Here is a 20,566-nt window from a genome sequence, read left to right as displayed (position 1 = left end):
CTGCTACCGCGGACCCACTGAAACCTACTAATCCACAGAATGAATCTGTCTGAACCTAAAAGGCACGATGCCTCCAAGCAGCGTTTCCTGAAACATGCCACCCATCGCGACGAACAGGGTAATCTGTATTTGAGCGAGCAGGACTTTGTTGAGGCCGTCGCACCGCCCAATGAGAATTACGAGAAGGTGCATCGCAACTCGTACGCCGTTCTGTTTGGTGTCGCCGACCACTCCAAGCAGGGCCGTGTGTCTCTGAACGATTGGCTCGCTTTCGACAACCTGCTCGAGCAGCCCGACGCTGAGTTCCAGATCGCTTTCCGTGTCTTCGACACCGAGGGTGCTGGCTACGTCAACTTCAAGGAGTTTGTCAACATCTACAATGCTAACCGGTCGTCCAATTCGCTGCCATTCGACTGGAACTCTAAATGGGCTGCTCTGTACCTTGGTGAGTCTGGCCAACGCCATAATATGTCCTACCAGCAGTTTTCCCAGATGGTCAGCGGCTTGGTTGGCGAGCGTATCCGTCAAGCATTCCAGCATTTCGACAAAAAGAAGACTGGGTTCATTACTCCTGACGAGTTTGAGGAGATCATGAAACGCACCGCTCAGCACAAGCTCAGCAACAGCCTGCTCGAGAACCTGCACACCGTTACCCAGCGGCCAAATTCCATTTCGAGCAAGGTCTCCTATGCTACGGTCCGTGCCTTTGTCAACCTTGTCAACCACACCGAGTACGTCGAAAAGATTGCCCGGGAGTCCAGTCGTGATAATCACTTTACCCGTAAAGATTTTATGGAGAATGCCGCACGCTCTGCCCGCTTCTTGAACTTTACTCCTCTTGAGATTGACTTGCTATTCCACTTTGCTAATGATGGCGACAGCAATGACTCGGCCTCGCTCGAGAAATTCGAGCAGATGTTCAACCCCCAATGGCAGGATGTTTACAGCCGCTATCACGCTGCGCAACAACATAAGGTTGCGGCCGCCAAGAACGCTGCATCAGATCCCCGCTCCTTCTTGTCTGAAGTTTTCGAATCTGTATACAACTTTACCTTGGGCTCTGTTGCCGGCGCATTCGGTGCTACCGTCGTTTACCCCATCGATCTGGTGAAGACGCGTATGCAGAATCAGCGCAAGGCAAAACCTGGCCAAGCTTTGCTGTATAAGAATTCTTGGGACTGCTTCAAAAAGACCGTCCATAACGAGGGCTTCCGTGGCCTCTACTCCGGTCTGGGCCCTCAATTGATCGGTGTTGCCCCAGAAAAGGCGATCAAGCTTACCGTGAACGATCTTGTTCGTGGTATTATGACGAAACCCGATGGCAGTCTGGACTTGTGGGCTGAGATTATGGCTGGTGGATCTGCAGGTGCTTGCCAGGTCGTATTCACCAACCCTCTTGAAATCGTCAAGATTCGTCTTCAGGTCCAGGGTGAAATGGCCCGCCATGAAGGCGTTCCCAAGCGCTCTGCTGTGCATATTGTCCGCCAATTAGGTCTAGTTGGCCTCTACAAGGGTGCGACTGCCTGCTTGCTTCGTGACGTGCCCTTCTCAGCCATTTACTTCCCTACCTACGCTCACCTGAAGAAGGACTACTTCAATGAGGGACCTGGTCATCCTCTCAAGACCTGGCAGCTCCTGGTGGCCGGTGCAGTTGCTGGTATCCCTGCTGCATACTTGACCACACCGTTTGACGTGATCAAGACTCGATTGCAGGTGGAAAGCCGTAAAGGCATGACCCAGTACAACGGTTTGCGCCACGCGGCGTCTATTATTTGGCATGAGGAGGGCTTCACAGCCTTCTTCAAGGGCGGTCCCGCCCGTATCCTGCGCTCTTCTCCTCAGTTCGGCTGCACCCTAGCCGCCTACGAAGTCCTGAAGAGACTGCTGCCTTTCCCCGGCAGCGGCAAGAACTCCGAAGCTGGCCATTCAGTGCGTACTGCCGACTTTGCTCCGGAGCCCCCCGTCAAATATTTGCGATCGCGTAACAGTCTCAAGGTGTTGCTGGACATCGATGAGAACTTCGGCAAGCCTTGGGCAAAGAAATTTTAAAACAGCGTTTTATGACTTGTGATGCTACACTATCAATATTTTTGGGCGTAGAGATTTAGAGCCACAAAAGTTTCTGTAAAAGACATTTAAATCTATACACGTTTAATACTCTCATTAGCCAGGGCAAGGGATGATGTTTAAACAAGCATCCGTTTGGTTGGTTACTAAGTGGTCATTCTCTAAAATCTCGACTTTTTAAATGAGTGAAGAGGTAGGTGAGATGCCTCTAGCCAATGATGTGGCAAGCATGGTACGCCGTTATTTACCTCAATTTCCCGATCTAGAAACGGACGAGGAAATGGTATTCACCTGGGAGATCACGGATTGGCACAGCCTTCCCGAGCGCGCCCTCTCGCCAGTGTTTGAGGCCGGCGGGTTCCGTTGGCGTTTGCTGCTTTTCCCTGAGGGCAATGGCTCGTCTTGTCGCGGGAGAATCTCACTGTATTTACAAATCCAGGATCAAAACGAGTCCCCGGAAACGCCACTTCCCAAAAGCGATGAGCCCGGCTCCGACGACAAGCAATTGCCGGCAGCTTCGCGTTGGCACGTTTGCTGTCAATTCGCCTTAGCAGTTTGGAATCCACAACATCCTGATGCATATATTTGCCAAATGGCTCACCATCGTTATAACCCACGCACTATGGACTGGGGATACTCGCACATGTGCGAGGTGCGGAGTGCCCTGACCAGAGGTACTCGTCCGGCTGCGCTCATTGAGAAGAACAAGGTCAATATCACGGCCTTTCTTCGTACAATCAAAGATCCCACGGGTATTCTCTGGCATGATTTCGTCGACTATGACTCTCGACTCGAAACAGGCTACACTGGTCTCACCAACCAGGGCGCCACTTGCTATCTCAATTCGTTGCTGCAGTCGTTGTACTTCACCCGCGTATTCCGTCGGGCAGTTTATGAGATCCCAGCCGGTGATTCAGAGTCTGTGACTAGTGGACTTCAGCGGCTTTTTTATCTTTTGGCAACATCGCCCACCCCCGTAAATACCAACTCGCTAACTCGGTCATTTGGCTGGGACACGGCTGATGCTTTCACGCAGCACGATGTCCAAGAACTGAACCGTGTGTTGATGGATAGACTTGAGTCAAAAATGAATGGAACAAGCGTTGAAGGTGTTTTGACGAAAATTTTTGTTGGCCAAATGAAAAGCTTCATTAAATGCATCAATGTCGACTTTGAGTCTGCTCGTGTAGAAGATTTCTGGGATATTCAGCTCAATGTCAAAAACATGAAGGACATTTACGCATCCTTCCGTGACTACGTGCAAACCGAAGTTCTTGAAGGCGAGAACCAATACCATGCTACGGGCTATGGATTGCAAGACGCAAACAAGGGTGTTATCTTTGAAAGTTTCCCCCCTGTACTTCACTTGCAGCTCAAGCGATACGAGTATGACTTTTTGCGTGACGTCGAAGTCAAGATCAACGACCGTTTCGAGTTCCCGCTGGATCTAGATCTGCAGCAGTTCCTTGACCCTGAGAGTGATGCGGTCAAAGAAGCGGCTGCAAAAGGTGAACCCTGGGAGTATGCTTTACACGGTGTTCTCGTTCACTCTGGTGATCTAAATGCTGGTCATTACTATACTTTGTTGAAGCCGGAAGCCAATGGCGATTGGTTCAGATTTGATGACGACCGTGTTACACGGGCTTCACTAAAGGAGGTTCTTGACGATAACTTTGGTGGTGAACTTCCGAATTCCCGCGGTATTAAACGTATCACATCTGCATACATGCTTGTGTACATTCGCAAGTCTCGTCTGGAGTTTGTTTTGCCAAGCAGTGAAGACAAGTGGCCCTCAGCTCTTCCAGAATCGATCGCCGCAGAAAAGCGTGAAGAAGAGCAGCGTCGACGAGAAATTCAGGAGCAACGTCAGTACATGGCCATCAGATTGCTCAGTCGCCGTCAATTTGCAAAGCATTCTGGTGTTGGTCTTGCCACATGGACAGCTCGCCACAGTTCTGAAGTCGATGCTTCAATGCCGGAATTACTCAAGGTTCGGCGTAACCTCAAGATTGGCCAGCTTTATGCTGCTGTAGCTGAGCATTGTGGGTTTGATTTCATCCCGTCATTATGGTTGGTCTCGCCGCGTGAATACAGTGTCAAAAGAATTCACATGTTAGAGCCTCAGCATAATGAACACACTGTTGAAGAGCTAAGTAGTTGGAGCGATGGGCCCTACCCAGTGTTGTGGGTTCAGGAGAGTCCGGGATATTTGGAAGATGAAGTCTTGGTGTTTGTTAAAGAGTTTAATGTCTCGGCACTCAAACTCACTGGCGTTTCCACGGTTTGGATCAACAAAAAACAACCACTCTCAGCTGCGCTTGCTCAGTTCTCTAACCCCGGTACTCGATTTTATCATGAAAGAGAGAGCATGGTGGAAGAGATGAGCCCCTCGGCATTAGTCGGGGAACAGCTGGTGACGGGTGATATCATTGTGCTCGAAACAAATCTAGATAAAGACGCACTATACCCCTCTGCTTGTGAGTTTTATGACTTTTTGAATCACCGGGTTACACTCCTGTTACTGCCTCGGCCAGATGTTGAAGAGAGTGATGGCGATGAAGAACCAGAGCGTGTTCCTTCACCAGAAAAGGTTACTCCTGTGGTCCTCATAACATCTTCAAAAGAGCCCTACTCACAACTAGCTGAACGAGCTGCTGACGCGCTTGGTGGTGATATTGACCCGACGCATTTGCAGCTTTGGCCGGCTCCATACGAGTGGGAGCCCTTGCGTGAGCCTCTTCGTAACGATGGCTCAAATATGGACGACCTCATGCTTGTTGATTCGCCCTTATATGTTTATTATCGCGTGCTTGATCGTCCATTAGCTGAGTTTGAACAGATGATCGAGGTTCCAACCACATGGGTGCAAGACTATAGGTCTGAGCCTCAGACACTTCAAGTATTGGTATCGACCAATGCTACGGTATCTGAGTTGATCAGAGAGCTGGCCTCTCAACTTTCGCTACCAGCTGAAGATGTCCCCCGAGTGAAGATGTGGACTGCTCGTCACAATCGCACAGTTCGCACATGGACGCCTGCCATGCAAGTCAAAGAAGTGCTGATGCACGAAGGTAATTACGCTAGTCTCATGAGTCAAGAAGAACTGAATCTACGGAGCGCTGCAGCTGGAATTGCTCCCCTTGAGCAACGGCTTGTGACAGTGTTCCACTTCCAAAAGGATGATTTCCGGACCCATTCGATTCCGTTCACCTTTGTACTTCACGAGAATGAGCCATTCTCAGTCACACGAAAAAGAATCCAGCAGGAATTGGGTTTAGGCGACAAATCGTTCGAGAAAATCCGTATAGCAGTCTGTGGCTCACCGTCAAGAGTGCGCTATCTTGAGGACGATAACGAACAACTGTTCGAGTCAATGGGAGATGATGATGCAATTGGTCTAGATCATGCCGATAAGCGCCGCGTTGTGCACCAACAACAAGCAATTGTTATTAAATAGGGTTCTAGATGTAGACCAAATGTATTTAATCTGAAAATCTGAAAAAAAATTTGTCATCATGCCCCGAGGACCTCAGCTTCCTCGAGATCTTCTTGATAAACTTCAGGGAGATAAATATAATGATTGGAACCAAACACACAATTTTAAAGGTTCTAAATCTAGAAAGCAGCAGCGGAAGGAGCAGCGGCATCAAAAGAAGGCCGGAAGAGCTCCTGCTCGTGGTGAGATCAAGGGAAAGGAAATGACCGCCGAGGAGACAATGGCTGCCCTGGCTGCTGCCAAGAAACGAAAAGCCCCTGCTGAAACGAGTTTTCCGGCCAAAAAGTCCAAAGTGAAGCCGTTTGTTAGCCTACATGAAGAGGAATTGCGCCGAAAAGACGAAGAGGATGCAAAGTACTATGCCAAAAAGCTTGGCTTAAAAGGGTTGAAGCTGCCCAAAGGTGATGATGAACTTGGCGGACTCTTAGGAGACCTCGATTTTGATCGTTTCAGCGATTTGGACAAGCAAGTGGGAAGTAGCAGCGAGAGTGATCCAGATATCCTAGGGGAGTCTGACGTCGACGTCCCATTGAATAAGGACTCAGAAGAATCCATCGAAATTCCTTGGACTGATGATTCTCTGTCAGAGGGAGACTTTGATTCTGAGGCAGAAGCCGAGGCAGGCTCTGGCGACAACGGTTCTGATCACGATCATGAAGAAGCGTCAGAGGGTGAGTTTATTGAGAACCCATGGACTGACGACTCGTTATCCGAAGGTGATTTTGATGAGGAAGAAAGTGGTAGCGAAGAAGAACCTCAAAATAAAAACGGATCCGTTGAACAGCCATGGAGTGACGATTCGCTTTCAGAGGGTGACCTCGACAGTGATGGTGAAGCCTCTGAAAATGGAATCGAAATGACTGCTGAACAGACAATGGCCGCTCTGAAAGCTGCTAAGGCTGGTAAAAGTAAAAAGTCGGCAGGTGAAATGACTGATGAGGAGACAGTGGCTGCACTACGAGCTGCCAAGGAGGCCAAATCCAAACCAGAGAACCCATATGCGCCTGCAGGAGGGAAATACGTTCCACCCTCTAGAAGAAAGCTCGAGACCACCAAATCTGAAGAGGAAACCAAGCTACAGCGACAAATTAAAGGTGCACTGAACAAATTGGCTGAAGCGAATCTCAATGCAATTGTCAACGAGATCGAAGGCTATTTTGTTCAGCATACGCGTGCGATGGTTTCAAATACTTTGTCGACTATTATTATTGAGAGCGTTTCTTCGCAGGGGACCCTGCAGGCTAATTTTTTGCTTGTACATGCCGGGTTAGTTGGCGCTCTATATCGCACAGTGGGTGTAGACTTTGGTGCTGAATTCATTCAGCTGCTTGTTGAAGCATTTGAGAAAGCATGCAAAAGCGGTGATGATATTAAGCAAGCCAATAACCTCGTGCAATTGCTGGCCGAGTGCTACGCCATGCAAGTGGTCGCGCCTGCGCTCGTCTATGACGTTATTCGCGAGCTTTTAGGCGACCTTAATGAAAATAACACTGAACTTTTGTTGAGTATTGTTCGCAGCTGCGGTACTCAGTTACGTTCAGATGACCCAGAGTCGTTAAAGGAGATCATCGTTCTTCTTCAGAGCAGTGTAGGTAAAGTTGGCCAGTCGTCACTGTCGTCCCGAACAAAGTTTTTGATCGAGAGTATTGTTGCTCTCAAGAACCAGCGGCAAAAGTCCTCGAACGAGGGCGTGCTTGAGCTGAGACATCGCTTGCGAAAGGTGCTTGGTGGAATCAAGGGCCAAGTCTCTGACCCGTTGCGGGTTACGTTGGATGATATTCGAAACATAGATACAAGAGGAAAGTGGTGGATTGTCGGTGCTGCATGGGCAGGACAGTCAAGGTCCACTGCAAAAGACCACGATCAGAAAGAAGTCGACGACATGATTGGTTCCGCAGAGCCGAATTGGCTCGAGCTGGCCCGGAAGCAACGGCTCAATACCGACATTCGTAGAGCCATCTTTGTCGCCTTGATGGGTGCAGAGGACTACATTGATGCGTGCCAGCGTATTGACAAGCTGCATCTCAAAAACAAACAGGCTCGCGAGGTCCCGCACGTCATTCTACACTGCTGTGCGAACGAAAAAGTTTACAATCCTTACTACTCTTTAGTCGCTGCCAAGCAATGTACCCAGCACCAGATGCGGAAGACTATGCAGTTCACTCTGTGGGACTTTTTGGGCGTTTTAGAGAATGGGTCGTCAAATGTGCAAAAGACCATGCACTACGCCAGGTTTTACGCATCGCTAGTAACCCAAGGGGCACTTGGCCTAGACATTCTGAAAAATGTTGATTTCCTGACTGCCAACGACGATCTGCGAGTTTTTCTCGAGGTGTTCTTTGTGTACCTGTTTCGAGCCCTTGGCAAGCAGGCCGAAAAGCAGTCATCTCACAATATGGTCGAAGGAGCCCAGCGTGATGCCAAGGGTCTTGCTCAGCTGCTTTCACAGACCAAAGACAAGACCATTTTGCGAGGTATCCAGCATGTCTTGCCCCAGGTCGCGACGTCTACAGCGGTGGGATCCGGCAAAAACGCAGAGCGTGTGAAATGGTGCACAACTCTAGCCAATGAACTAATCCAAGAGTTGGCAGCACGTGAGCATTCTGCTGATTTACGCAATTAATATTTATAGATACTATGCTTTTGCTTGGAGATCTCGTTTGCGGAAATCCGTGCTGCTGACTTTGGCGTCACCGCCAATAAGCCCAACCTCTACGATTGTCAATTTCTTCCAGCCTTTGCTTTCGCGGTAATCGTTCACCATTCCACCCCCGGATCTTGTTTCGTGACTGACCACTAATGCATCAATGTCTTCGACAGTACCTGTGGGGCCGTAGATATCGTTAATTTCCTCGGTGTAAACCTCCAGACCCGGAAACACATAGCCCACAAAGTTGCGAACTGCTGCTTCGCGCACATTGTACGCATCCATTGCTTCGGCATGCTTTTTGTTCTTGAGAAGTTCTGGTCCAGTTACCCCAACAATCAGCCGGGTCCTAGCCAAGAATCCAGCAAGTGTCAAGAGCAATTTGTGGCCAATGTGTAAATGATCAAACGTGCCTCCAACTGCAACTGCTGCAAAGCCGTTCTGGGAGGATGCTGAGGTGCCGTCCCCAACTTCCAAATTGGTTACCGGCCCAGCGGGGAACTGCTGGCTAGAGGGCAAAACTGACCTGTACTTTTCATCAACACCCTCCTGTGCATATATTTTGTCATATTTGATGTCTTTCAGATACCTCGGAAGCACAGTCGTGTCTGCGGGGTTATCGACGCTGCGAGTGTACTCATACAGCGTGCGCACAACATTTTCGAACGCCTCTAGTTTTTCTGGCACATGGGTTAGTACAATGTCCAGTTTCCCACCAGTGCGGGCAAGCTTAACTGCCTCAATTACCGACTTTTGGCTGACTTTCGTGGGGTCGACTACCAACGCCAGATGCATGACAAATTGGAAGCTTGAATGGAGCTCAGGGCGAAATGGGTGGAGACCCAGGCCGAGATAAAGGGCGTTTTAGCGGATCTGCGAGCCGAAACCATTAAACAGACTTGCTGGGATTTGTTTCAGAGTAACATGTTTATTGGCAAAATCACATTTACTCGACTTGTGCTGTCACTTTGTCAAGAGAAAGACAACCGGGAGCTGGCCGTGGTTGTGGCTGTTGTAAATTCCGAATTGCCGGGTATTGGCGAGTTCGTTTTGACCCACTTGGTTCAGCTATTCAAGGAAAATGTTAAAAGCTCGCTCAATGTCGCATTGTTTGTCGCTGACCTGTATAATCACGGCATGGCCCGCTTGGAGCTGGTTGCGCAAATGATTTTACTATTGCGGTACTTTGAGGTGCCTGACACGATCAAAGTGCTTGCCAGAGTTCACCAAAAGACCGATGTTAGGGATTATTTGGAGGAAAAAGTGGGTGTGCCTGTTTATGATGCGTTTGATCTGGATTTAGTTATGGACAAGTACAAGCATCGGCACCATCTGGACATTGATGCGAGTGCCGAGCCTCTATCCAAGCACGAACATGAATGGCTCGATGCAGAAAAATGGGCGGATATCCAACAACTAATTCTTGGCCTTCCAAAGCCCGAAGACGAGCCTGTTCAGCAGGAGGTGCTGCGAGAGGCACCCGCTCAAGCGGCTGAGACTCAACACATTGTTGACATGACACAAAATGAGGACGTTGATTTCAAAAAACAAGTCTACTTGGTGGTAATGTCTGCTCTAAGCGCCGAGGAGGCCACACACAAGGTGCTGCGGATGCGGAAGAACGCACGCGCGGTCGTGAGCGTACTGATTGAGATGGCCCGGCGTGAGAAAATCAGCAATCCGATGTATGGCAATATTGGCTATCGGCTGTGCCGGTTAGTTGATCAAGACTGGCGCTTGAGTTTCGAAGAGGAGTTTGCCGAACAGTACAACCAGATGCAGGAGTACGAGACGAACCAGATCCGAAATATCGGGACTCTGTACGGCTACCTACTCGCCTCGGACTCACTGGACTGGCAATGTCTCGCGGCCGTTAATTTGACCATTGACGGAAGCACCCCGTCGACGCGAATTTTCCTGCAATCGGTTTTCGAGGAGATGCGCAGTGAAATGGGCATGGAAGCGGTAGTTCGCCGACTCAAGGAGCCCGATCTGGCGGCCATTGGGATCTTCCCCGAGGCCCTGGACGATAAAAAGTTTGCCAGGGACTTTTTCAGAGCGATTAATATGGCTCCAATTGCTGATTTACTTCGTGCCCGGATAAACGCGGCTTCTGCATGAACTTACAAATCCCCCAACAAAAATAGGTACGGGGTGCATGAGCGGTCGGTGAATAGGCAGGAAAAGATCAAAGTATTTATTTTAGTTTAAGAAGCTGTTCTAGACCTCCACTTTGGGATCGAGACGCCGTAAACGAAGAATATACCCGGGCAAACGGCAATCGCCGGCCGGCGACTAGCGGCTTTCATGGCCCTTACCCTATAAAGAGCAGCACGGGGCCCTGCACCAATCGACGATTTCTACTCAGTACCCCGGCTGCTCACATAATTTTCTGATCCACAGGCATCTTCTCCTTCTCCCCCTCATTTACCAACCTACAAACAATGTATCGTTTGGCTACGAAAACTCAGTTGAAACGCACGGTCGGTGTTGTTCGCCCGGCCATGTTTGCTATGCGCAGCATGGCCACCGCTAACCAGGATCTGGACGTTGTGGTTATTGGTGCTGGCCCCGGCGGCTACGTGGCGGCTATCAAAGCTGCTCAGCTGGGCCTCAAAACCGCCTGTATCGACAAGCGTGGCCCTCCCGGTGGCACCTGTCTGAATGTGGGCTGCATTCCCTCCAAGGCACTGCTCAATAACTCTCATATTTATCACACCATCAAGGAGGACACGAAAAACCGTGGTATCGAGGTTTCCGACGCCAAGATCAACTTTGGCCAGTTCATGAAGTCAAAGGAAGACGCCGTTAACGGTTTGACTGGCGGCGTCCGCATGCTTTTCAAAAAGAACAAGGTCGACTACTATGAGGGCTCTGGCTCGTTCGTCAACGAGAACACCATCGAGGTCGACATGAACGATGGATCGGACAAGGTCACTTTGAATGCCAAGAATGTTATTATTGCCACCGGTTCCGAGCCCACCACCTTCCCCGGTATCGAGATTGATGAGGAGCGCATCGTCACCTCCACCGGCATCTTGAGCCTCAAAGAGATCCCCAAGTCTCTTACCATCATCGGTGGTGGTATCATTGGTTTGGAGATGGGTTCCGTTTGGGCTCGTCTCGGAACCAAGGTCACTGTCGTCGAGTTCATGCCCTCCATCGGTGGTGCTGGTATGGACGCTGAGCTTTCCAAGACTGCTCTCAAAATTCTCAAAAAGCAGGGTATGAACTTCCAGTTGCAGACCAAAGTTATGGGTGCCAAGCGTGACGGTGACATTGTCAAGATCGACGTCGAGGATGCCAAGGGCAACAAGTCCGAGCTCGAGTCTGAGGTCCTTCTGGTTGCTGTTGGCCGTCGTCCTTACACTGAGGGTCTTGGCCTTGACAAGGTCGGCATCGAGACCGACAAGAAGGGCCGTGTTGTTATGGACTCCGAGTACCGCACCAAGTACCCCCATGTCCGCGTCATTGGTGACGTCACTTTCGGTCCCATGCTGGCCCACAAGGCCGAGGACGAAGGCATCGCTGCCGCAGAGTACATCAAGAACGGCTACGGTCATGTCAACTACAACGTTATCCCTAGCGTCATGTACACCCACCCTGAGTTTGCCTGGGTCGGTCAGAATGAGCAAGAACTCAAAGACGCCGGCATCAAGTACAACGTCGGTAAGTTCTCTTTCGCTGCTAACTCTCGTGCCAAGACCAATCTCGACACTGAGGGCTTTGTCAAGGTTCTGGCCGACAAGGAAACCGACCGCATTCTCGGTGTCCACATCGCCGGCCCTAACGCTGGCGAGATGATCGGTGAGGCTGGTTTGGCTCTGGAGTACGGTGCTGCTGCTGAGGACGTCGCTCGTACCTGCCACGCCCACCCCACTCTTTCCGAGGCCCTCAAGGAGGCCTGCTTGGCTGCTTTCGATAAGCCCATCAACTCTTAGATTGGTTGTTAATATGCTATGAAATTAAACTGCCTGCAGTTCTAGACTATCTGATTCTTTTTTTGCCTTTTTTGTTGTTCGTCCCGCAATAGTTAAACTCGCCCAATTACGGGTTCAAGTGCCTTGGGGAGCCATTCAGCAGAGTCTCCTTGGAAAAACCACCCATCAGGCCATTTCGTAGACTCGTCGATATTAAATACAGCAACTTTGCCGCCGCGTTGCGCAACTTCTTCAATGTATCCAGCTGCTGGCCACACGGTGGCCGAAGTGCCCACTACTAAGACGAGATCGACGTCGCCGGCAGAAATGTATTCGTCTGCACGAAAGATGGCATCGTAAGGTAACGACTCACCAAACCACACAACTCCAGGGCGTAGCAGGGTGTTGCATTGTGGGCAATGTGGCAGTTGTGACTCGGGAATACGCTCGACACCCACATTATCGTCCATGGAAGCGTTCGCCAATGCGGGAGTCAGCGGTTCTCTGAAATTGCCAGACTCCTTGTATCTACAGTTGAAATTAGTGCACTTGAGCGTAAACAGGTCACCGTGGAGATGGACAATACCGTCTCGAGGGTGGCAAGCTCGTTCCGACAGGCCATCGACGTTTTGGGTCAGCGTCAAGAACCGATTGCCCCATCGCTCCGAGAACTTGGCCAGAGCTTTGTGGCCCCTGTGAGGAACCGCAGCCAGAGCGGCTTTTCTCCGAGCAGAGTAAAACTGCCACACAAGGCTTGGGTCTAGTTCGAATGCCTCAGGCGTTGCGAGGTCGACTGCGTCATATTTCTTCCACAGCCCACCGGCGCCCCTAAACGTTGAAAGACCGCTACTGGCACTAAGCCCTGCTCCCAAAATTGCCAAAACTTTCCGGCTACTTATCAAATGTTGGTGAAAAGACCGAAGATCATTCGACATGATAACGCAAAACTGTCAATTCTCAAGTGGACCCTTAGGGTGCTGCTAAGTCAGCAACCTATCCCCAACTATGGCCGAGCAGATTAGCGAGATTTGCAAGCCCATTTTGGATGGTGTGTACAAATTACGCAATGAGGCAGGTAACGACGCGTCGTATGTGTTCCAGGAGCCCGTTGACAGGCGCTTGGTTGACTACTACCGTATCATCAAACGCCCCATGGCCTTGAGTAATATCCGCGACAATCTCAAGGCCAACCGCTACACAAACATATCGCAGTTCATCACAGATATGGCACAGGTTACTCACAACGCCCGGATCTATAACGCTCCTGAGTCCTTCATTTATACCGACGCTCTGGTGCTGGATGGGTATCTGCGAGAGCAGATTGCCAAGCTAGCGGCTAAGCAGATATTCGACCCTGCGGATCTGGCTTATCCTGATTTGGGACCACTTCCAGATCACTCGGCTGCTGCAAATTATGACTATGATAGTGATTCGATGTCTGACAGCGACAGCGACGACGATGGCTCAAGAAGATTACGGCGGCGTCCCATGCGCAGGTCCGTGCTTTTGGGCCGCAGAAAGCGTCAAGAGGAAGAGGAAGAGGAAGAGAGATCAGTTGCTGAGGGCCGTAAACGCCGTGGCCGGCCACCGACTGTCGACAAGCCTCACGAGCATCGTATCAAGGCTATTTTGCGGGCGATTCGTCGGGAACGTGATGTGGAAACTGGAAGGGCCCTCTACCTTGAGTTTGAAAAACTGCCCGACCCCAAGCTGTTCAGCGACTATTACACTATAATCAGTGATCCTATGACTTTGGATGCAGTTCGAAAGAATATCAAACGCCGAAAGTACTTTAGCGTGGAAGCGTTTTTGAACGATATGAATCTCATTTTTAATAATGCCAAACAATACAATGCAGAATCATCATTGATCTACCAAGACGCTGTGCACTTGCAACAGGTTCTAGCTGCTGTTGCTGATGAGGAGCTTCGCAAACCTGATTCGGCCTATCAAGATCCAGACTCGAACTCAAAGACTTCGAGATTGCCTTTAGACTCGGTTGAACATCGTGGAGAAACCTACAAGGTTGGAGATTGGGTGCACTTGAGCAATGCTAACGACCCAGCCAAGCCGATTATTGGCCAGGTGTTTCGTCTGTGGCAAGAAGGCGGCGACAAATGGGTCAACGTCTGTTGGTATTATCGGCCTGAGCAGACGGTCCATCGTTTTGACAAACTGTTTTATGAAAACGAGGTTATGAAGAGTGGCCAGTATCGAGATCACAAAGTCGATGAGATTCTCGAAAAGTGCTTTGTTATGTATATCACAAAATACCAGCGGGGACGACCAACAGGAATTGGTCAACGCTCGGTATACTGCTGCGAGAGTCGTTACAACGAAGCAGAGAAGACTTTCAACAAAATCAGGACATGGAAAGCTTGCATTCCTGACGAGGTACGGTCCACAGATTACCCCATGGATCTGTTTGATCGTCCCCGCCAGCTGCGCAGGGTCGTCAGTCCCATCAAGCAAATGCTGCCTGCTGATGCCAAAGACACAGACCCCATGCCCGAGCCCAGGATGGGTGCTCCTAATGCTCCTCCGATTGTTGGCGGTGTTTACAAACGACCAATCGACCCCAATGATCCTCCAGAGCAACCTACTCCGTTGTCGCCGGCGTCTGCGCCACGTTCAGCTTCTCCTGCAGCCCCTACGGTCAATGGCAACGGCGGCCCTCGTTATCCTCCTGCCTCCACGGTTGCCTCAACAGTACCTAGCGGTGCTAATACTCCAACTCCTGGACCACTGCCCAGCATGCCCGGAGGTCCTGTGCAAATGGACATGATGGCCGCACCGCTGAACGGTGGTAATGCTGGCGCGGGCGCTGGCACTGGCTTTAACGGACCGCCCGTAACTATGCCTAGTGCGTATGCTTTGCCGGAGCCGGTTGTGGGCCAGCTCCCTGAGCGGCAGTTGGCTAATGTTGCCAAACTCAAGGACGGCCAAATCATCTGGTTCCCGTCCTGTCCAGTTTGGATTTCGCACCGCATTCTCTCGAACCCGCTCCCGCCGGCTGCTGAATTCGGGCTGCCCAAAACCGGGCTCACGTTGGCGTCAGGATTCGGATTCTCAGCTAAATATTTGGCGTGGAAGGCCCGGCAGAAGAACGGCAACTGAAAAAGACGAGGTATAAAAGGTTTAAAAGGGTATAGCTACTTAGTTTAAAGAGAAAAGGTGAAAAGTACCTAGGATTTAGTAAATGCCCCAGTACTGCTCAACTCCAAGGTAACCAGGGTTCTTCCACATGTCGTTGAAGGCAGAGTAGAGGATGACATCGTTACTGATGGAGTTCTTGAGGGAGCTGATAGCAGCATCGTGAGCTTCAGGAGAAGCGATAGCAGCACCGTTGTTGGAACCCTGCTTGGGCCAGCCAGACTCGGAGATGAGGACAGACTTGGCACCGCCGCAAGCAGTCCAGACACGCTGGGTCTGGTCGACAGCCCAGGGACCGGCGTTGGAAGCAACAGTGTTACCATCAAAGAAAGCATGGGCGTTGACAGCCATGTAGTCAGAGAACTCGCAGAGACCAGGGTTGTTGATGACGGCAATGAAGGTATCAACGGCAACAATGGGGCCAGTGTAGCCAAGACCCTTGAGAGCACTGCGGCCCTGGGCAACGTAGCCACCAACCTGGCTGACGGAGGCCTGGCCAGAGTTGACGAGCTCGTTACCGATAGAAACGGTATGGACGCAGCCCCAGTCGCCGTTAATGCCATCGTGCATAGCCTGGCAGTCGTTGGCGATGTTGCCCATGTCGTAGACACCAAGGAAGAGCTTCTGGTTAGCACTCTTGGCAGCATAGACGTTGGCGACCTGGTTGCAGTCGGTACCGTACAAACGAATGACAGAGAAGCCGGTGAGCTGAGCAAGGTCGGAGGCGACCTCGGAGGCAGATTTGCAAGAGCCGTTGTCGTTGTAAGGAGAGTAGCTGATGCCGAGAGCACCACCGCTGCCGACAGAGACGGAGCCAGAGCTGGAGCCAGAGCTGCTAGAAGAGGAGGTTTCGGCAGCGGCAGCGGCAGCAGCAGTGGAGGCGGGGGCAACAACAACAGAAGCATCGGAGACGGCCTTGAGCTCAGGGGCAGAGATAGTGGGGACGGCGCTCTGGGTGTCGACGTTAGCCTGAACAGCGACCGGGTTCTCGACGGGGGAGGCGGCGGGGACACCGGCGGTGACGTAGTGAGTCTCCATAACAGTGACAAAAACGTTATCACGCTTGTGGACGTGCTGGACGGGCTGAGCCAGGACACCGGCCATCATCAAGGCGGCAACAAACATATTGGACATCATTGTGGGCAAAAAAGGAAGTGGGGAATTCGGAAGGAAGGAATATGGGTGGGTAAAGATGTTTGCTCAACCGTACAAGTTTGGTGATGATGAAGGGAAACCCTTTATGATTATCAGAGGGGAAAAGGAACGCACCACCATGCCAGACCCTGGCTTATGTAAGGGCCAATAAGGCGGAAATATGCATGGGTTCGGGTCGATTGCTGCCCCCACCTGCTCACTCATTGGTCAGATAGCGTTTTTTTCATCCCTTTGCAGAAACCAGGGGGCGGAAAGGGGGTAATTAATACGGACTTGGCACGCGGTTAGAGACTATTTGAAGAAACTAGGTCAAGAGCCTTGGCGAATAACGCGTGCTCGAGTATATTTTCTTATGGCTTGCCCGATCTTGTATATTGGAAAAGAGTTTTCTCTTTATTGGCGTTCTTGCTGCATGCAGGCGCATGGTATGTAAATAAGCAATGTTCGGCGGGTTACTCATACAAGCCGCAACGCCCTGCTTGGGTCAATTTAGTTTAATTAGAGTTAGTGGGTCGCGTTTACACTAAATAGCCGCAAATTTCTGCAGAATTCAGTCTTCGTACGTAACCGGGTCAAAGTTCGACCAAACCCATGCGGGCCCGGTCGTTAGGGTAACATACCTCGTGTCAGAGTGGGAGTTTAGGATCTCGAGACGGTGCATAGACACGACGATGCGAAACACGCCTATTAATTATATGTGAGCTGTTCATGGTTTATCGCAACCAGCGGACAATCAAGTAGAAGAGTGCAAACATCGTAGCCGCCCCGCCATAGAAAATCCACTTGTCCTCTCTGGCTCGTCGCTCAACGATGCGAATAGTTTCTTGGGAGAGCCCCAGCGTCGCTGCAGCTTTTCGAAACGTCTGCTGTGTCCCGCGGAGCATCTCGTTTTGATCGGACAGGTCCCCTAAAGCATGCCGGCCCCGCTCAATGAACTCGTCTAGCTGCTGACCCGCTCGGGACAAGACATCGCCCTCTCTGGCCAAACCCTGCTCTCTGGAAATATCGCTTGCCGGTCCTGCAGCGTAAGGATTCATTCCAGCGTCAGTCTGGGGCCGTCTGGCAAACAGTTCCTGGCGGTTGTGCGAGGCAATGGCATCGTCCTGAGCAGCCTTCAAATTTTTTAACCGGTCCCTGCTGGTTTGCAGCTCAGAACGGAAGTTGGTGAGTCGTTCGGTGGCTGTCTGCTTCTTTTCGCCATCGACTTCTTTGGCGGCCGCCGCCGCATAGCTATCAAGGGTACGCTGAAATGAAGTTAAGCTAGCAGATATTTGTCCGATTAAGGCTAGTGGAGCGTCTCTGGGTGCCACTTCGAGCCGGTCAAGCTCATTTTTCACTTGTTTAAGCTGCTTCACCGCGTGGTTATACAGCGAATTCATTAGGTAACCAGGAGTTCGTTCCCGCGACTGATATATAGAGTTATGTACATTTAGTGAAGCAAGCACTGACGGAATTGCCAGCAACAAACGTATCTCCCACGGAATTGGCAGTGATGTTTTCCAGTTGGCCAACCAGCGTGGGCTTGATCAGCTTGGCGGTCTTACCCGTGCCAAGTTCTCCCTTCAAATTGTTACCCCACACGAACCAGCTGCCCGATCCGCCACTCAGCTTCACAAAAGTATGGGTTGGGCTTACGCTCCATAGCGTTGGCGATGCAGTCTCCACTTTGCCAAGCTTCTCGTTGTATTCCTCCAGACCCGTCAGCAGCGGCATTTGCAGAGGCTCCGCCTGACAATGTGCAAGCGAACCGGTGCCAAACTGACCTGTGATGCCGTTTCCAACAACGAGACATTTGTCCGCGGTCTGCAAATAAGTAACCTCGCCTCCAGCAGCTATATTGGTCACGGGACCCAGACCGCCATTCAGACGAGTGGTGGATTTGGTGGGAACAGACACTTTTGTGTTCTTAAAAGTGTACGGCAACATCAATTGACCATATGCATTGCTGCCGCACCCATACACATCCCCTGATACGGTTCTGAATAGCGTCGTTGATGCGCCGCATGCAGTCTGCACGACCTGTTCAGGTATGAGCTTAACTAAACGCAGCTCGAATGGTCGGGGTGGCGGGTCAAATGCGGAAAAAGACGCTTGCCCCAGCTGGCCATTATGCTCGTCAGGTTGACGCAGCATGCCCGTAAGAACCCGGCCTTTGGACGTAAGGCACGCGACATGATCTTCTCCAGCGTCAACGTCTACGATCTTCTCGAACCATCCTAGCCCATCATTCACCTTGAACTTGAGCGGCTTCTTCTCGTCCTTTGTCCACGACCAAACATCGCCGCCCGAGGATAACGCCAAGATCGTATCGTTGGTGACCTTCACCTTCTTGACGCTCTTTCCCTTGAGCACCACGTCATGCTTCTCGGGGTGAGTCCACTGCACAACCGAGCCATTCTTCAAAACTGCAGCAGCAACCATCGAGGACAGACTCAAGTCTCTGAGCCTCTGCCCATCCAAAAAGGGGACTCTGGTGGGCGTTCTGATCGACAGGTTTCCATCATTGGTGTCAATCAGCCCATGCTGGTTGTCGCCCCAGATATAAACACCCAGCGTGGGGCCCTCGGCAAAAGCAGTGCCTGCCAGAGCACTTGCAGATCCAACGAACGCCCCTGCTTTCCACAGATTTATGCGTTTGAACATTTCAAAAAAAGGCCTTAGGATCCAGACGGATTACAAATTGCCGCTCCCCCAACTAGCAAGTTATACAAATTGATGATTCGTCGTGTTTTGCAGGCAGCCCCTAAAAGAACGGTGGGTTTGCGGCTTCAATTCAGCAGCAGAGCGGCAGTCCGTGATCAGTATCATTTTGACACTCGGAAATTTGCCATCAAGCTTGAGCGGGAGGGGTTCACGCCATCGCAGGCCGATGCCATTCTCAAGTCGCTGGCCAACGTGCTGAGTGACACGATTTCCAACGTGAACAACAATATGGTCTCCAAAGAAGAGTTTTCTCGGCGAGTGTACCAACAAAAAGTGGACTTCACCAAGCTCAAGTCCGAGCTCCAGAATCTCGATAAAGGCGACTTTGCCCGCATCAGCGACGAGCACGAGCGGCTGGTGACCGACGTGGAGAAAACGAAGCAGCAATTCAAGGAGACGGTGGCAAAGGCCCGGGCAAATGTCCGTTTAGATCTCAATTTGGAGAAAGGCCGCGTGCGTGAAGAGAGCGCTGGCCAGGAGCTGAAGATCCAGGAAATCAGCGCGCGAATCGACGAAGAACTGTCGAATTTCAAGACCCAAATCGAAGGAACAAAGCTCCAGGTGCTCCAGTGGCTTATTGGTGTCTGCACAGGTACGCTGGCGCTGGTACTGGCATATATCCGGTTGTTAACCTAACATATTTATCCTATAGTTTAAAAGAAAAGCTTCTCGAGCTCAGCAGCAGTCTCATGCGGGTTGTTGATGGCATGGCCAGTAACCCGAGGATCGTGGTAGATCTCGTAGTCGTTGCCGCCCTTGGCGGTCTTGTCGCCAAAGAAGTGAATGGTCTTGAAACCCTCCTTCTCGACGTGGCGGAGACAATAAGTCTTGTCCCAACCAGTAGGGAACACGTCGAACGAAATCTGACCACCGATGGAGTAGGTCAAAGGCAGGTCCGGGAAGGCCATCTTGATGGCCTCGACCATGGCAGGACGGATGTTGTGTTGCTTGTCGTAGGCCTCGAACTCGTTGCGCTCCTCAATGCTAGCGTTACGTCCGATAGGCGAGATGTTGACCAGCCCTTTGCGGAACTCGATAAAAGTGCCACGTCGCTTGGGCAAGTCGATATCGGCCAAGTAGCGGAGAACGAACTTGACTAGCTCGTTGTAAGGTTTCTCACCAACAAAAGTGATGAAACTCTCAGTATCGATAGCAACACCAGCCTTGTACGCCTCCAGGCCGTTTTCGGAGAAGCAGAAATCAAAATCCTTTTTAACGTTAGGGCCAAGCTGTTCAACTTGCTTGGCGAGATCGGAGCCGCCAACAAAGCCAATTACAACCTTCTTGCGAAGCTTCTCAAGCAGCTCGCGCATGTAAGGCTCAATAGTCTGGCGAGCTGGCGTCAAAGTGCCATCGACGTCAAATAGGACGAGCGTGGTAGGGTCTTCGCGATCGGCGAATGATGTCGTCATGCTTAGTGTTGAC

At 51.0% G+C, this 20,566-nt stretch overlaps 13 protein-coding genes across 13 annotated transcripts; 7 read left to right on the top strand and 6 right to left on the bottom strand.

Annotated features, from left to right (window-relative positions):
* Positions 1-39: 39 nt before the first annotated feature.
* Positions 40-2,049, top strand: B9G98_02201 (Calcium-binding mitochondrial carrier protein Aralar1; the record flags this gene model as incomplete). Its single annotated transcript, XM_024808758.1, has 1 exon — positions 40-2,049. One exon carries the CDS (start codon positions 40-42, stop codon positions 2,047-2,049), a length of 2,010 nt encoding a protein of 669 aa, XP_024664526.1.
* A 199-nt stretch (positions 2,050-2,248) lies between these two features.
* B9G98_02200 (Ubiquitin carboxyl-terminal hydrolase 21) lies at positions 2,249-5,524 on the top strand (the record flags this gene model as incomplete). The annotated part of the gene is made up of 1 exon (XM_024808757.1): positions 2,249-5,524. One exon carries the CDS (start codon positions 2,249-2,251, stop codon positions 5,522-5,524), a length of 3,276 nt encoding a protein of 1,091 aa, XP_024664525.1.
* A 58-nt stretch (positions 5,525-5,582) lies between these two features.
* B9G98_02199 (Suppressor of glycerol defect protein 1) lies at positions 5,583-8,186 on the top strand (the record flags this gene model as incomplete). The annotated part of the gene is made up of 1 exon (XM_024808756.1): positions 5,583-8,186. One exon carries the CDS (start codon positions 5,583-5,585, stop codon positions 8,184-8,186), a length of 2,604 nt encoding a protein of 867 aa, XP_024664524.1.
* A 12-nt stretch (positions 8,187-8,198) lies between these two features.
* B9G98_02198 (Phosphopantetheine adenylyltransferase) lies at positions 8,199-9,005 on the bottom strand (the record flags this gene model as incomplete). The annotated part of the gene is made up of 1 exon (XM_024808755.1): positions 8,199-9,005. One exon carries the CDS (start codon positions 9,003-9,005, stop codon positions 8,199-8,201), a length of 807 nt encoding a protein of 268 aa, XP_024664523.1.
* A 129-nt stretch (positions 9,006-9,134) lies between these two features.
* On the top strand, positions 9,135-10,331 carry B9G98_02197 (Pre-mRNA-splicing factor CWC22; the record flags this gene model as incomplete). Its single annotated transcript, XM_024808754.1, has 1 exon — positions 9,135-10,331. The coding sequence occupies one exon, from the start codon at positions 9,135-9,137 to the stop codon at positions 10,329-10,331; it is 1,197 nt and encodes a 398-aa protein (XP_024664522.1).
* A 323-nt stretch (positions 10,332-10,654) lies between these two features.
* On the top strand, positions 10,655-12,151 carry B9G98_02196 (Dihydrolipoyl dehydrogenase, mitochondrial; the record flags this gene model as incomplete). Its single annotated transcript, XM_024808753.1, has 1 exon — positions 10,655-12,151. One exon carries the CDS (start codon positions 10,655-10,657, stop codon positions 12,149-12,151), a length of 1,497 nt encoding a protein of 498 aa, XP_024664521.1.
* A 92-nt stretch (positions 12,152-12,243) lies between these two features.
* B9G98_02195 (NAD-dependent protein deacylase) lies at positions 12,244-13,065 on the bottom strand (the record flags this gene model as incomplete). The annotated part of the gene is made up of 1 exon (XM_024808752.1): positions 12,244-13,065. One exon carries the CDS (start codon positions 13,063-13,065, stop codon positions 12,244-12,246), a length of 822 nt encoding a protein of 273 aa, XP_024664520.1.
* Positions 13,066-13,135: 70 nt separating this feature from the next.
* Positions 13,136-15,247, top strand: B9G98_02194 (Chromatin structure-remodeling complex subunit RSC1; the record flags this gene model as incomplete). Its single annotated transcript, XM_024808751.1, has 1 exon — positions 13,136-15,247. One exon carries the CDS (start codon positions 13,136-13,138, stop codon positions 15,245-15,247), a length of 2,112 nt encoding a protein of 703 aa, XP_024664519.1.
* A 75-nt stretch (positions 15,248-15,322) lies between these two features.
* On the bottom strand, positions 15,323-16,420 carry B9G98_02193 (Cell surface mannoprotein MP65; the record flags this gene model as incomplete). The annotated part of the gene is made up of 1 exon (XM_024808750.1): positions 15,323-16,420. The coding sequence occupies one exon, from the start codon at positions 16,418-16,420 to the stop codon at positions 15,323-15,325; it is 1,098 nt and encodes a 365-aa protein (XP_024664518.1).
* Positions 16,421-17,151: 731 nt separating this feature from the next.
* Positions 17,152-17,817, bottom strand: B9G98_02192 (Protein transport protein BOS1; the record flags this gene model as incomplete). Its single annotated transcript, XM_024808749.1, has 1 exon — positions 17,152-17,817. The coding sequence occupies one exon, from the start codon at positions 17,815-17,817 to the stop codon at positions 17,152-17,154; it is 666 nt and encodes a 221-aa protein (XP_024664517.1).
* A 40-nt stretch (positions 17,818-17,857) lies between these two features.
* B9G98_02191 (Protein FMP25, mitochondrial) lies at positions 17,858-19,081 on the bottom strand (the record flags this gene model as incomplete). Its single annotated transcript, XM_024808748.1, has 1 exon — positions 17,858-19,081. The coding sequence occupies one exon, from the start codon at positions 19,079-19,081 to the stop codon at positions 17,858-17,860; it is 1,224 nt and encodes a 407-aa protein (XP_024664516.1).
* A 72-nt stretch (positions 19,082-19,153) lies between these two features.
* Positions 19,154-19,777, top strand: B9G98_02190 (Protein FMP32, mitochondrial; the record flags this gene model as incomplete). The annotated part of the gene is made up of 1 exon (XM_024808747.1): positions 19,154-19,777. One exon carries the CDS (start codon positions 19,154-19,156, stop codon positions 19,775-19,777), a length of 624 nt encoding a protein of 207 aa, XP_024664515.1.
* A 17-nt stretch (positions 19,778-19,794) lies between these two features.
* B9G98_02189 (Phosphomannomutase) lies at positions 19,795-20,553 on the bottom strand (the record flags this gene model as incomplete). Its single annotated transcript, XM_024808746.1, has 1 exon — positions 19,795-20,553. One exon carries the CDS (start codon positions 20,551-20,553, stop codon positions 19,795-19,797), a length of 759 nt encoding a protein of 252 aa, XP_024664514.1.
* Between the last annotated feature and the right edge of the window lie 13 nt (positions 20,554-20,566).

The sequence above is a fragment of the Wickerhamiella sorbophila genome, assembly GCF_002251995.1.
Source record: "Wickerhamiella sorbophila strain DS02 chromosome Unknown contig3, whole genome shotgun sequence".
NCBI lineage: Eukaryota > Fungi > Ascomycota > Dipodascomycetes > Dipodascales > Trichomonascaceae > Wickerhamiella > Wickerhamiella sorbophila.
The sequence above is the reverse complement of the archived record's forward strand: the minus strand, read 5'-3'. Positions and strand labels throughout refer to the sequence as shown.